The sequence below is a fragment of the Carcharhinus amblyrhynchos genome, chromosome 1 (assembly GCF_965287045.1).
Source record: "Carcharhinus amblyrhynchos chromosome 1, sCarAmb.v2.hapA, whole genome shotgun sequence".
In the NCBI taxonomy this organism is placed as follows: Eukaryota; Metazoa; Chordata; class Chondrichthyes; order Carcharhiniformes; family Carcharhinidae; genus Carcharhinus; species Carcharhinus amblyrhynchos.
The window spans coordinates 174,596,278-174,611,865 of NC_137324.1; the positions used below are offsets into that span (position 1 = coordinate 174,596,278).

Here is a 15,588-nt window from a genome sequence, read left to right on the forward strand (position 1 = left end):
AGCATCTTCGCTGTTGGGGTCAGGTTTTAACTGGTGTAAGTTGGGTCAAAAGGGGGTTGCTGGTCTCCCCACCCCATGGACCCCTATTCAGCAGGCTCCTGTCCCTCTAAAAGGCGGTCATCGTTGGGACCAATGCCGGAATTTTACCGGCACACCCACCCCAGAACCGAGGCAGGCGAAGCTCGCAGAATGGCATTCTCCATTGGCCTCGGGTGGGATCTTATGAGCCTTGGGCAGGCGAGGCGGTAAAATCCCAGCACGAGTGTCCATCTGTTTATGACACCAGGGTTCTTTAAATATGCAAATTAGGATCCATAGACCTGTGATTGCAGTCTGAGGTTGGAAATAGTCGGAGCGTGCAGAGTACAGGCTCTGGTCAACCCCACTAATGATGGAGCCAAAGAGACTCGGCCAAAGGTAGGTTTGAGATTATTCTTCATAGAATCCTACAGTGCAGAAAGAGGCCATTTGGTCCATCGAGCCTGTACCAACAACAATCCCACCCAGGCCCTAACTCCATAACGCCAGATATTTACCTTACTAATCCCCCTGACAGTAAGGTGCAATTTAGATGGCCAATCCACCTAACCTGCATATTTTTGGACTATGGGACAGGGAGAATGTTCACACTCCACACAGACAGTGACCCAAGGCTGGAATTGAACCCTTGTCAAATAAGAGAAAGAAAAAGACTCGTGTTTTGACTTTTGATGAAATCAGGCCACCCCAAAACACTTTCCGGTCAATGACTTAAAGTGACTAAGTGTTGTGTCTCTTGTAATGGAGGAAATGCCTCAGCCAGTTTGCACGCTGCGAGCCCCCACAAACAGCAATTTGTTACTCATCAGATTATCTGGTTTTGCCTGTGTTATTTGAGGGCTAACTATTGATCAGGCCAACGGGGAGTAACTCCCCCGCTTTTCCTCCAATAGTGCCGAGGGATCTTATTTATCCAGCTGAGAGAGGATGGACATGGCCTTGGTTTGGTGTCTCACCCAGAAGGTGGACGTCCAACAGTGCAGCGTCACATTGGCACTGCACTGGAGTGTCAGCCAAGATTTTTCCCTTGACCTCATCAATGATCCAATAGGTAACATCAAAAACTTTGCATCCTGGTTCATTTCCGATCTCAGAAGAGAATGGCAATCACATCCCTGGACGCAGTTATTTGATGGCACTCATTAAACATTGTCCATATTAATCCTGAGCGTTGAAAAGACTAGGTCAATAAGGCATTTGAGAAAGATTGATTGCAATCTTACCCAGCCCTCTCTACTCTGTCGGGATTCCAATTTCCATGCAATTACAAACACTCATGTCTCTGGCCCCGTAATTAAATTCGATCCACATTGTGGTGAACAGATAAAAGTTGGCACTGGGGCAAAGAGGAATAGAAACTCTGCCCCATCACGCAGTAGCATCACTGCTTAATAATGGAATATTAAAACCTGAGTTGGTGAACACAGAACAAGATGTGGGGGGCGGGTGGTTTCATCCAGGATGGTAACTTTTCTTTAATTCATTTACCAGATGTAAGCGTAGCTGGCAAGGGCAGCACTAATCCATTCCTAATTGCCCTTTGGAAGGCGGTAGTGAGCTGCCTTTTTGAACTGCTGCATAAGGTGCAGGTACACTTAGTGTGCTGTTAGGGAGGGAATTCCAGGATCTTAATCCAGTGTGACAGTGTAGGAACAGCAATATATTAGGATGGTGAGTGACTTGGGGAGCAGGGGGGGACCTTCCCCATGTATCTGCTGCCCTTGTCCTTCTAGGTGTTTGTGAGTTTGGAAGGTGCTGCCTAAGGAGCCTTGGGTGAGTTCCTGCAGGGTATCTGGTAGATGGTACACACAGCTGCCACTGTCCATCGGTGGTGGAGGGAGTGAATGTTTGTGGAAGGGTGCCAATCAAGCTAATATCTGTGGGTTCGGATGGAGATCGTAACAACGCAGACTGCAGCACTTCAAGATGGCCTCTCCAGCTTCTCAACTGCAATTACAGATGGACAAGAACTCTTGACCTTGTCACCAATGTCCACATCCTGTCCAAAGATGTGCGGGTTAGGTTGATTGGCCATGCTCAATTGCCCCTTAGTGTCAGGGAGATTAGCAGGGTAAATACTTGGGGCCTGATTTTACCAACAATTTGCACCCGTTTTCGGGCACGAAATTGTGGTAAAATCGGCTGTGAGACTTTTATCGCGATCTGCACCTGAGTACAAGCAGATCGCGACTTTACTGAGACCCGTGGACCTGTTCCGTGCCCAAATCAGGCGCAATGACAATTTAAATGCATTTGCACACATTTAAACTGAATCAATGAATTGCCTGCCCAACCCGATCAGCATTTCCCCCTTAACCGCCATGTTCACTGATCCGGGGCCACGCCGTTACGGACCTGCTGAATAAAAGTCTGAGTCGGACGCTCCTGCCTCTGAAGAGCACAATCGTTGTTTCCAACGGCTCTCTGACTCAGATCAGTGGTGGGAGTGGGGGTGGAGGGAGGTCAGGTCATTCACTGGTTGGAGGGGGGAGGAGGAGAGTGAGGTCTGATCGCTGTCTGGTTGGGGATAGGAGGAAGGTCAGATGGATCTCTGGTGCGGGGGGCGGGGGGGCAGATAGATCTTTGGGTGGAGAGAGGGCAGAGGGGTCCGCTGCCACTCTGCAGATGATCGGTGGGGTGGGGAGGGAGGCAGGGGTGGGCGATCGGTCTGGGTAGTGTGGGTGTGGATAAAGGGGGGGGCATTGATGTGTGTGGGTAGTGGGGGGGTGGATAAGGGGGGACAGTGATGTGTGTTTGTGTGTGTGTGTGTCCCTTATCCACCCCCCCCCCCGCTACCCACACACATAACTGGCCCCCTTATCCACCCCCCCCCCACTACCCAGACTGATCGCTAACCCTGACCCTCTGCTCCCTGCTGATTGCCGACAGAGTAGCAGCGGACCCCCCCTGCCCCCCCACACCAGAGATCCATCTGCACTCCCCCCCCCCCACCCCCCCCAAGATACATCTTACTCTCTCTCTCTCCTCCTCCTCCTCCCCCCACCGTCCCCCCCCCCCCCGCCCAGGACCTGGGTGAGATTGTAGTCAGTGCAGACTTGATGGGCCGAATGGCCTCCTTCTGCACTGTAACGATTTTACAATATTGTACAGAATGAAGCAGAATAATAGGATATTAGAGAAAGGATATCAAGGTATTGGGCAGGGCATGATGAAGGATTAACTGTGTCCGTAATGGTACTTGATCCCTCCTTGTCTTCCTGTGTTCCCAGCCCTCTTTCCAGTAGTGGCTGTAACTTACTGTTACATCTGTGAAAAACATGCCAAATTGCAGATGGATTTTAAGTGTCAGATAATGCACATTGCACGACAGTGCATACTGATATAGCTCACTGTATCAGTGATTGTACTGAGAAAGGATTCTAATTTAAAATCAGCCAAAGGTCCATAATGTTAACAGAATGTGAGCCAGTTTGAGAAGTTAAAATCAAGATATGTCCCAGAATTTTATGCTCCATCACTGGTCCTTCCCCATTCTGCTGGTTTCTGTGGTAGGGGAAGATTGTAAAATAGCATGGGTGGGATTCTGTCCATGGAGAAGCCCATCCACCTGAACCAGATACGATTTTATGGTGGAGTGGAAGCCTGTCCTTGCTCCCATTAAGTCCGTTAAGTGGCCTTTTCCCATCAATTTTTAGCCTGGCCGGTGTCCGATTACTGAGGGTGGGGGACAGAAGTTCTGACCTTTCATCTCGGGCGACACTGGGGTGGGGGGAGGGGTCACCTCTTTTGGAATGCCCCTTCTGTTTGGGTGCTCCTTCCCCTCAGGGAATGGAGAAAACTACCCCATTCCCCCCTCCACAGACTGTCCCCCAACACTTAGATCTCTCCCTCCCCAACGGCACCCCCCTCCCCTCCCCTCCCCTTCCCCACTCCCTGGTGATGGTATTCTGTGAGACTTTGACAAGATTGGTGTGGTGAAGAGAAGGGGAGGGAAGGGAGGGGAGGGGAAGGGAAGTTGTAGGATGTCTTGGGGAGGATCTCAACATTCCTCTCTCACACCCAATGTCCCAGCTGTCTCCTATTTATATGTGCTCAAGGTACTTATTTAAAGAGTGCCCTTCACCTATGCATCCTAACAATATAATTAATAACCTAGTCACAAATAATAGTACCATCTCAAAGAGTTGTGATGGAGGGGAGACACCCAATCTTATTTTTAAAACAAGGCAATAAAATAAAATTTATTTTTGACATAGTCACAGGATGTGGACATTGATGGCAAGGGTAACAATTACTGCCTATCCCTAATTGCTCTTAAGAAGCAGGGAGCAAGCCACCTCCAGAACGGCCTCAGCCCATGTTGTTACAATTTCCATCAAGTAAGGAGTCTCACAACACCAGCCTAAAGTCCAACGGGTTTATTTGGAATTATGAGCTTTCAGAGCGCTGGTCCCTCATCAGGTCTTAAGACAATTCACACCTCTTTAACCTGTGATTAAACTCTCTCCACTTGCATTGTATGTACCTGGAAAGGCTTAATTACCTGTTAGGTGTAGAAGCTTTCTTACCCATCATATAAAAATTCACTGATTTTGAAAAACACATCACCAGCCTACCCTGACCCAGGTTCCAGGTCTCCCACTGAAGGAAAAAAAAGACCTAATGAAGGAGCAGTGCTCCGAAACTCATGCTACCAAATAAACTGTTGGACTTTAACCTGGTGTTGTGAAACCTCTTATTGTCCCCACCCCAGTCCAAAGCCAGCATCTCCACGTCAATCTCCATCAGAATAATCAGAAGCTTCTTCCCAGGGTGGAAGAGTCAATTAGTCGGGGGAATGTGTTTAAGGTGCAAGGGGCAAGATTCAAAGGACATGTACGAGGCGGATATTTTACACAGAAGGTGGCAAGTGCTTGGAACTCACTGCCAGAGAAGGTAGTGGAAACAGACATGATAGTGACTTGTAAGGGGCATCTTGATAAATACATGAATAGGATGGGAATAGAGGGATATGGTCCCAGGAAAGGGTAGGGGGTTTTAGTTCAGGCATCATGATCAATATGAGCTTGGAGGGCCAAAGGACCTGTTCCTGTGCTGTAATTTTCTTTTTTCCTAAGACCTGAATTTTTGTTGAAACCCCCAAATTTGTTACAATCTGGTTGAGGAACAGTAACTTTTACTCCCTGGATTAAGACGAAAGACATGGCTAAAAATAATCTCTGTTTCTTCAGCAACAGTAACTTTTATTCCTTGTTATTTACTAAGATAATAAGATTCCACAGTTTTAAACAAACAAAAGAAATGTCACCATTATAAAGATCATTAAAGCACATCGTCAATGCACCCTCTGAACAGAATTAACGTGAGGTTAACATGAATTCTCAAGCAGATTGTGGTAATCACAGATTTCTACCGAATTTCTCAGCAACTCAACCAGACAATCGCTGTGAGTCGCAAAATCCTTTCAGAACTTTGTTTCCCCTCACAAGGGATTTCAGCTTATCTTCCTCCAAAAGCTAGTCTGATCTCCAGCTGATAATATGCTCTGTTCCGCCTGGGTTCCATGGGCACAATCCTTACCTCTCTGAAATCTGCTCCTTGGTCTCTATTTTCCAGCTGAGCCGACCTCCCACCGAGATCACATCCCCCTGTGATGGCCAGACTACACTCCAAACACGGGCACAGTCTCAGTTCTCAGTCACGTTGCTGCCAACCATGGCTCCTAGGCTTCCCTGAGCCCCAACTCTTAGCAGTATAGAGCTAATGGTTCCCAGGGTTTCTCTGAAACCCAGCCCTTTCAGCCTCATGAAGCTGACTATTCCCCACCCCCCACCCTCCCACCATTCCCCCCACTTCCCTTTGTCTTCTCCCTAGTGATAGCTGTTCATGCTACTCGCTCTTGAACAGAACTGTGCCTTTTTTCTTACCTTTTTTTAATATCCCCTAACAGGGTTCTATCTCCATTCCTCGGCACTTCAAATGTATCCAAGCTGCGAATAGAATCATAGAATCCCTACAGTGCAGGCAGAAGCCGTTCTGCCCATCAAGTCTGCCCTGACTCTCCAACAGAACACCTTACCCAGGCACTATCCTCATAACCCCAAGTATTTACCCCATTAATCCCCCTAGTCTTGAGACACCAAGGGGCAATTTAGAATGGCAAATCCGCCTAACCTGCACACCTCTGGACTGTGGGTGGAAGCTGGAGCACTCGGAGGAAACTCACGCAGACTTGTACCTTAAGTACCTTAAGTGTTACAATCTCCAGTTAACCAAAGAGTTACTCTTGGCATCTTGGCCAACATTTATCCCTCAATCAACGTCAGAAAAAACTGATTATCTGGCCTATGTCATTTGCCATTTGTGGGAGCTTGCTGTGCCAAATTGCCTGCTGTGTTTCCTCCATGACAACAGTGACAACACTGAGGAGGCGATGGCCTAGTGATATTATCATAAGACCATTAATCCAGAAACTAAGCTAATGTTCTGAGGACGCAGGTTAGAATCCTGCCATGAATCCCAGATGGTGGAATGTGAATTCAACAAAAAATGCGTGGAATTAACAATTACTGATCACTATGAAACCATTGTCAGAAAAATCCATTTGGTTCACTAATGTCCTTTAGGGAAGGAAATCTGTCATCCTTACCTGGTCTGGCCTACATGTGACTCCAGAGTCACAGCAATGTGGTTAACTGTCAACTGCCCTTGGGCAGCTAGGAGATGGGCAATAAATGTTTGCCAGGCAGCAACACCAATGTCCCATGAATGACTTAAAAAAAAAATGAATCCACAGAATCAGCTAATGTTCTGGGAACCCAGCTTTGAATCCCAACACAGCAAATGGTGGAACGTGACTTCAATAAAAAATATCTGGTGTTAAGAATCTACTGATGACCATGAAACCATTGTTGAGTGTTGGAAAAACCCATTTGGTTCACTAATGTCCTTTAGAGAAAGGAATCTGCCATCCTTATCGGGTCTGGCTTACGTGTGACTCCAGAGCCACAGCAATGTGGTTGACTCTCAATTGCCCTTTAAGGGATCCATAGAATCCATGCAGTGCAAAAGGAGGCCATTCAGCCCATTGAGTCCACACTGACCACAATCACACCCATTTACCCTGCCAACCTCCTGACACTAGGGTCAATTTACCATGGCACATCTTTGGACTGTGGGTGGAAACCGGAGCACCCGCAGGAAACCCACGCAGACACAAGAAGAATGTGCAAATTCCACGCAGACAGTGACCCGAGGCCCAAATTGAACCTGGATCCCTGGTGCTGGGAGATAGCAGTGCTAGCCACTGTGCCACCACACCGGATGGGCAGTAAATGCTGGCCAGCCAGCGGTGTCCGTGTTCCACGAATGAATAAAAACTTCAAACATACTTCAATGGCTGTGAAGAGCTTCGGCACTTGCCTGCAGTTGTGAAAGATGCTATATAAATGCAACTTTCTTTTATTAAGAACAATATAATAAGTAAGCTTAATGAAGTACCATGCACTAACCTTAGCTAAAGTATATGAATGTTAAGGCTGAATATCCTGATTTAATAAACATTAAGTATGTGTAATGCGTAAAAAAGCATGGAAAAGTGGAGTAATGGTTGTATCCTATAACTCAGTGCAATTCGTTAGCATATAATTTAAAAATACCTCCGGTCATGACAATTTGCTACTTTAACACCTTATTCACCAGCAAAATTGCATTCAAGCATTAAATAGAATAATTTGTCTATAACATTAGTTCACTTGTGAAAGGGATGGCATGGTGGCACAGTGGTTAGCACCGTTGCCTCACAGCGCCAGGGACCCAGGTTCAATTCCCACCCTCGGGTCACTGCCTGTGTGGAGTTTGCAAGTTCTCCCAGTGTCTGTGTGGGTTTGCTCCAGGCACTCCCATTTCCTCCCACAGTTTGAAAGACGTGCTGGTTAAGTTCATTGACCCGAACAGCCGCTGGAACATGGCAACTAGGGGATTTTCACAGTAACTTAATTGCAGTGTTAATATAAGCCGTACTTGTGACTAATAAATAAACTTTTACTTTACCACTTTGGGTTAACACTAACTCAGCCTGACACACCAGGGACAAGGCAGCCTGTAAAATGGGATCAGACATCCCTCTTTGACCCTATCAAGCATATGTGACCTCTTCTAATGCAATTCAATTGTATGGATTAAGATGAAAGACATGCTAAAAATAATCTCTGCTTCTTCAGCAGTTAAGGGTTGAAGGAACCAAAGCACTCACGTTTTACTGGATAAATGTAGGAACTGAATCAGTCTATGGAAAATACATTCTCAGTGAGGTTACCGAAGTGTGGGTATGGAATTCCCCATTTACCTGCTTTCTCTGGGATACATCTTCAAAGAGAATACAGGTCAAGGATAAGAATATTGTCTGTCCGACAATCCTTTGAACATAAGAACAATAGGAGGAGGCCACTCAGCCCTTACAATATTTCTATCATCAGTCAGATCCCGAGTCGTCTATATCTTTTGATATATTTACCTATCAAACTCTATCTGTCTCACGTTTGAAAATTGCAATTGTGCTTCTTTTCTTCTGACCCCCTTTGACATTCAATAGCATTACCATTGCTAAATCTCAACTAGCAACATCCCTGAGGGGGTTACCACTGGCCAGAAATGTAACCAACCAGCCATACAAATACTATGGCTACAAGAGTCAGAGGCTGGGGATTCTGCAGTGAGCAACTCACCTCCTGACTCCCCAAAGCCTGTCCATCATCCACGAAGCACAAATTAGAAGTGAGATGGAATGATTTTCCTGGATGAGTGGAGCTCTAATAACATTCAGGAAACAATAACACCATCCAAGACACAACAGCACATCCACAGACTTTAACATTCCCTCCCTCCACCGCTGTTGTGCAGTAACAGCAGTGTGCACCATCTACAAGATGCACTGTAGCAACTCGCCAAGGCTCCTCTGGCAACACCTTCCAAACCTGTAAACTGCAGAATCTGAAAGGACGAGGGCAGCAGATGGATGGGGGCACCACCTCCTGCAAGTTTCCATCCAGGCCAGATGCTATCTTGACTTTGAAATATGTTGCTGTTTCTTCACTGGGTCAAATCCTGGAACTCCCTCCCTAACAGCAATTGGGTCTACCTACACCGCACGGAATGCAGCGATTCAAGAAGGCAGCTCACCTCCACCTTCTCAAGGACAATTAGGGATAGTCAATACATGTTGGCCTTTCCAGCAATGCTCACATCTCATGAAAGATCAAAAGAAAACTTTTACTCATTGTGGGTTGACATAAAATGAAACTGATGCTATTGAGATGCACCATATCTTAAAGTAAATGTGATAGGCTTGGAGCATGTACCAAATAGGAAGACTTTGATTCATAGAATCCCTACAGTGCAGAAGGAGGCCATATGGCCCATCAAGTCTGAACCAGTCACAAGCCCACCCAAACCCTATCCCTGTAACTCCACCGATTTACTCTGCTACTCTGGTCCTGACACGAAGGGGCAATGTATTATGGCCAATCAACCTAACCCAAACATCTTTGGACTATGGGAGAAAACCAGAGCGCCCGGAGGAAACCCACGCAGACACGGGGATAATGTGTAAACTCCACAGAGACAGTCACCTGAAGCGAACCCGGATCCCTGGCATTGTGAGGCAGCAGTGCTAACCACTATGCCACGTTGCCACCCTTTCTTCGGCAGTCCACTATCTTATACTGCTCCAACAATTTGACAGAGTCCAGGTCAATGAAACTGATTGAATCTATTTTTTCATGTGAATATACAAGATCCCATATGCTTGGTGTTTGGAAGAATGCAGGCAATTTATCCTCAGTATCCTGGTCGATATTTATCCCACAACCAGCATCATTTAAAACAGATTATCTGGTTATAATCAGAAAGCAGCGTGTAAATTTGCTGGCCTGTTTCTTCCAACATCTGCACTTCAAAAATTACTTAATTGAGTACAAAAGCCTACAACCTGTCAAGAGTCATAATGGCGTTCCTACAGAAGATAGAAGATCATTTTACAGTGCCATCCTTATGGGATGTAAAGCAAGAATGGCACAGTGACGCGGTGGTTAGCACTGCTGCCTCACAGAGCAAGGGGCCCGAGTTCGATTCCAGCCTTGGGTCACTGAATGTGTGGAGTTTGCATGTCCTTACCATGTCTTCATGGGTTTCCTCTGGGGGCTATGGTTTCCTCCCACAGACATGCAGATTAGGTGGATTGGCCATGCTAAATTGACCCTTAGTGTCCCGGGACGTGTAGGTTTGGGACATTAGTGGGGTCACTATGTGGAGTTACAGGGATAGGGCCTGGTGGGATTGTTGTAGGTGCAGACTCGATGGGCCGAATGTTCTCTTTCTACACTTAGGGGATTCTACGATTCTATGAAGATGTGATGATAAATGGTGGTCATGGCCTGAACTTTCACCCATTTACTCAGAACCTGTTTTAATCTTTGCCACACACTTTTTCTTTTTCATTCACAGGATTTGGACATTTCGATTGGTGAGGACACTCAGTGTGTGTGGGGTAGGTGGGGGGAGGGGATGAGTGAAGGGGGGCAGGGGGAATGGGAGGGATCGGGGGGGGCACTCCTTTTCTATCCATCCTTTGGTATCACATCTTGCCCCTCGCGCCTTCAAAGGCATATGAGGCAGCACGGTGGCACAGTGGTTAGCACTGCTGCCTCACAGCACCAGGGACCTGGATTCAATTCCTGGCTTGGGTCACTGTCTGTGTGGAGTCTGCACATTCTCCCCATGTCTCTGATGCTCTGGTTTTCTCCCACGGTCCAAAGATGTGCATGTTAGGTACATTGGCCATGCTAAATTCTCTCTCAGTGTATCCAAGCAGGCGCCAGATTGTGGCAACTAGGGAATTTCCACAGTAACTTGATTGAGGTGTGAATATAAGCCTACTTGTGACTAATAAATAAACTTTAAACTTTAAGAGTGTACAAGGAACATGTTTAATCCTAAGCATATCCATGAACATGTCTCTCTTTCCATTGAAAACTTTTGCAACAGCTGATATTTAACTTTACAGCGTGCTTTAATCTAAGAAAACTAGCAAGCATAATGGATGGGGGGTGGTTGTGGACAGGAAGATCTTGTGGAAGTCCCATCATTATCTAGAGGTCAGTCGCAATGGCACGAGGTGATGGGAAGAATAAAGAAGTTGAATATTATTCAAATGGGGAAAGACTGCAGAAAGCTGCAGCTCTGAGAGCTTTGGGGACCCTCATGCATAAATCACAAAAAGCTAGCATGCAAGTTCAACGGGAAATAGGGAAGGTAAGTAGAATGTTGGCCTTTATTTCAAAGGGAATGGAGAATAAAAATAGGGAAGTCTTGCTAAAACTATACAAGGCACTAGTTAGACCTCACCTGGAATACTGTGAATAGTTTTGGTCCCCTTATCTAAGGAAAGATATATTGGCTTTGGAGGCAATTCAGAGATGGTTCATTCGGTTGATCCCAGATAGGGAGGGATTTTCTTATGAGGAAAGGTTGAGTAAGTTGGGCCTGTACCCATTGGAGTTTAGAAGAATGAGAGGTAAACTTATTGAGACATACAGGATTCTACAGTGCTTGACAGGGTAGATGCTGAGAGGATGCTCCCCCGTCTGGGAGAATCTACAACCAGACAGGATAATCTCAGAGTAAGGTGTTGCCAACTTAAGACAAAGACGAGGAAGCATTTCATCTCTCAGAGGGAAGTGAATCTATGGAATTCTTTACCACAGAGGGCTGTAGAGGCTGGGTCATTAAATGTTTTTAAGGCTGAGATAGTTAGATAGTAGGTACCACAGCTGCCTCACAGTGCCAGGGACCCAAGTTCGATTCCTGGCTTGGGTCACTGTCTGTGTGGAGTTTGCATATTCTCCCCATGTCTGCCTGGGATCCCTCTGGATGCTCCGGTTCCATCCTACTGTCTAAAGATGTGCGGGTCAGGTTGATTGGCTAAATTACCACTTAATGTCGGGAGATTGGCAGGGTAACTAGTTGGGGCTATAGGGATAGTGGCTGGGTGGGATTCTGGTCAGTGCAGACTCGATGGGCTGAATGGCCACCTTCTGCACTGTAGAATTCTATAGGCAGATTTTTAATCAGCAAGGGAATCAAAGGCTCTGAGGATAAGGTGGGAAAGTGGAGTTATCATGTATAAATTATCACATCAGTCATGATCTCACTGAATAGTGGAGGAGACTTGATGGACTAAATGCCCCACTTCTGCTCCTACGTCTTTTGTTCTTGAAATGCCAGGTCTAATCTACATGTCCTTTGGTTGCTGCCAAGTCTAATCCACATGGAGTTGGTTGCTGCCAAAGGTCTGCTTCTAAAATTAAAATTGCCCAAAGTAGGCCAGGTTTCCAGAGAGGTTGGATCTCAGGCTCGCTGCATGGCTTGGTGCCCTAACCTCTTGCTCTCTCTCTTGGACAGGACGACAAGGAGATTGACCTGGAGCATCTGCACCGGAGAGTCAACAGCCTGTGCACGGATGATGACAGCCCGCACAAACAGTTCTCCACCTCGTCCATAGACCTGACCCCGCTGGAGGTGGACACCATTCCAACGCGGCAAACCCTGGAGCAGATCAGTGACTTCAGAAACACTCACATCACCACCACCACCTTCATACCGGAGCAAATCCAGACTATAAGCCGCAGCCTGTCAGCTAAAGCCTCCTCTGGCTTCTCATTCGGGCCGATGCCTGACCATCGAACTGGCCCCTTCCGAAGCAGGGCACCCAACGGTGGCTTCTTCCGAAGTCCTATCAAGACCATGTCCTCCATCCCCTACCAACCAACTCCCTCAGCTGTCTACAGCCTCAACAACGACCCTGACCGAGGCACCTCCATATGAAAGGCCTCCTTCTCAATTACTTTTCCAATCGGGACTCAGTTTGTGAGACAATAGATTTCACGGTAGTTCTAACCTGGACGTAACTTTATTTGTGTTTTTTTTTAATCAAGATGGGGGTGGGGGTGGGTGGTGGTCAGGATCTTAGTTACAGCTTTCTCAAATATAATCGCAATAACTCCAGCCTGTTTGACGCAAGTATGTTTTATTTCCTGCTGCATTTGACTTCAAGGCTTTTCCTGCTGACAGTTTCATGTGTTATTTCATTCTGGACCAAAGGCACAAAACTGCTGTTAAAAATAAGGAACATTCAGGCCCCAAGTTCAGGAATGCTATATTTTATAGGATACATATATATGAAGCCATCCTTGTGATCGTAGAGACATTTCTGACATCATGTTGCAAAAAAAAATTAAATATGCCGCGTGTGTGGTCCCTCGCATAATCTTACTTTATAAGAAAGGTGAAGGTTTCGGAAGGTTCTATCCTCATGCAGATGTTTTCTAATGCACAGTTTTAGGGTAAATCTGCCCCGACAAGGCCAGTTTTTTTGGGCACTGATTAACTGCTCCCCTTCTCTGAGATGTTCCCAAGTTTGTGATGAATGTCAGAAGTTCACTTTTTTGGGTTCTTGTTGCTGGAGGAAGCGAGATGCCAGTATGCACTTCTGAAATGGAGTTAATCGCTGCTTTATAATAACGCTTCGAGACAGTCAGTGGCAAACATTAACGTTGTAGACCTAGCCTAGGCAATTCGGTTAAGGTAAGTTACATTTTAGCATTATAGGATCATATAAGTTTGGCCGGAGTCGCATTTACCTTTTCTTTCTTTAACAAAAAAGGTCAGGATAATTAATTATTTTGAAGATAGTAACAGCTAATAGAAAATGAGAACGTCCAAAGATTTAACAAAAAGGGAACTTTTATCTAATTCAGCAGAGGTTTAAATTAAGCTTGTAACAATCATTGCAGCGCAAAATGGGGAGGCTATTTGGCCCTTCAATGCTGGTGGCAGCTCTCTGCAAAGATCTCTCCAGTTCTTTCCACTGCCCTGCTCTCCACCGCCCCCCCCCCCGCCCTCCCCCCCACCACACACCACCCTCCAACTTGTGTCCAAACACTTCTCAAATCTGTACCCAATTACTGTTAAATGTGGCCTTAGCATTATTAACAGAACAACAAGTCGAACTGAAACAATTGTCTTTTGGCAACCATTCAGTTAACCAGGTGGAGAATCCTGTCCCTAAAATAACTGGAGGAAGGGAAACAGTATCACATGAGGGGCGAGGGGGGATATAGATCATGGCTTTGATTCACTTAAAGTAAAGAAAAGGTACCTAATCGCACAAAATTCCTTTATTCAATTGGTCAAACTGAAAAGTGACCAATTTGGCACCCGGATATACAACGAGGGGGACAATGAAACATCCTGCATCTATCGAAATGCAAGTGAAATAAATGTGTGGACTGAAACATCTATCTGTAGGAAGGTTAACCATGCTGACATTGAAATACAGGCAATCCCTAGAAGCTGTTTCATAGAATCCCCACAGTGCAGAAGGAGGCCATTCAGCCCATTGAGTCTCCATCGACAACAATCCCACCCAGACCCTATCCCCATAACCCGACATATTTACCCTGCTAATCCCCTTGACACTAAGGGGCATGGCCAAGCCACCTAACCCACACATCTTTGGACTGTGGAAGGAAACCGGAGCACCTGGAGGAAACAGACAGAGGGAGAACGTGCAGACTCTGCACGGACTCCCAAGCTGGGAATCGAACCCGGGTCCCTGGCGCTGGTAGGCAGCAGCGCTAACCACTGTGCCACCATGCCACCCCCCTCTCTCTCGCTCTCTCTCTCGCTCTCTTTTAAGTTGCAGCTTAAAGCGGTTGGTTAGTTGATCTTGCTTTAGTCCAATTGTAACTTTAATATAGTTTGCAAGCCAAGTTGAGCTCCCTCGTGGAGGAAGGAGAAAACACACACACCTACACGCACACACACACACACAAATTAGACAAGAGACAAGTAACTTACTGTTGTAAGTTCTCACAACCAGCTATCCTTTTAGAAACACTTGTAACTTTCTCTCTCTCACACACACACACACACACACACACACACACACACACACACACACACTATAAAAATACAAAATGATTGATGCGAGAAACTTGAGTGTCGCGTTTTCCTTATCTTTATTAAAAGAATATTTTTGTTAAGAGAAAAAAAATCGAAAAAGAGTTAGGTAGAAAGCAGCTACATCTTTCTTTCTGTGTTTGATATCAACATCAGGTGTGATTTAACTAGGGACTCATTAATGAACAAACAAAATAATAAATGGCTTATGGCTGTTGCCTCTGAATTCCTCTAGTTCAGCACAACTGGACTTGACATAGAAGTTATATATTTTGATGCTGATTCTTTTACCTGTTCTGAGATAGCGTCTGATCTAGTTACGCTTCTGGTTTGTAAAATACAATGTCTACAGTGTCAGACTACACTCATTTTTACCACGGGAAGGCAGCTCACAGGAGAGGGCAAGCCAATGGAAACATTTGTCGAAACCTGGTAAAGCTCAAGTTGCCTATCTCAGTACTGTCACGGATTTTCATTTTGGGCGCCATATATTGGGGGGGGGGGCTGAGCCAGATTACAATAATTTTACTGGGTTAGAAAAGGAACCATAGTTAACCACAAACAATATTT

At 46.0% G+C, this 15,588-nt stretch overlaps 1 protein-coding gene across 1 annotated transcript in view; it reads left to right on the plus strand.

Annotated features, from left to right (window-relative positions):
- grid2 (glutamate receptor, ionotropic, delta 2) overlaps window positions 1-13,255 on the plus strand; it is a 956,474-nt gene extending 943,219 nt beyond the window's left edge. The window contains exon 16 of the mRNA XM_080200204.1: window positions 12,460-13,255. Coding sequence (XP_080056330.1) covers window positions 12,460-12,882 — 423 coding nt within the window. The 3' untranslated portion in view covers window positions 12,883-13,255. The remainder of the gene's footprint in view (window positions 1-12,459) is intronic.
- Window positions 13,256-15,588: the final 2,333 nt, after the last annotated feature.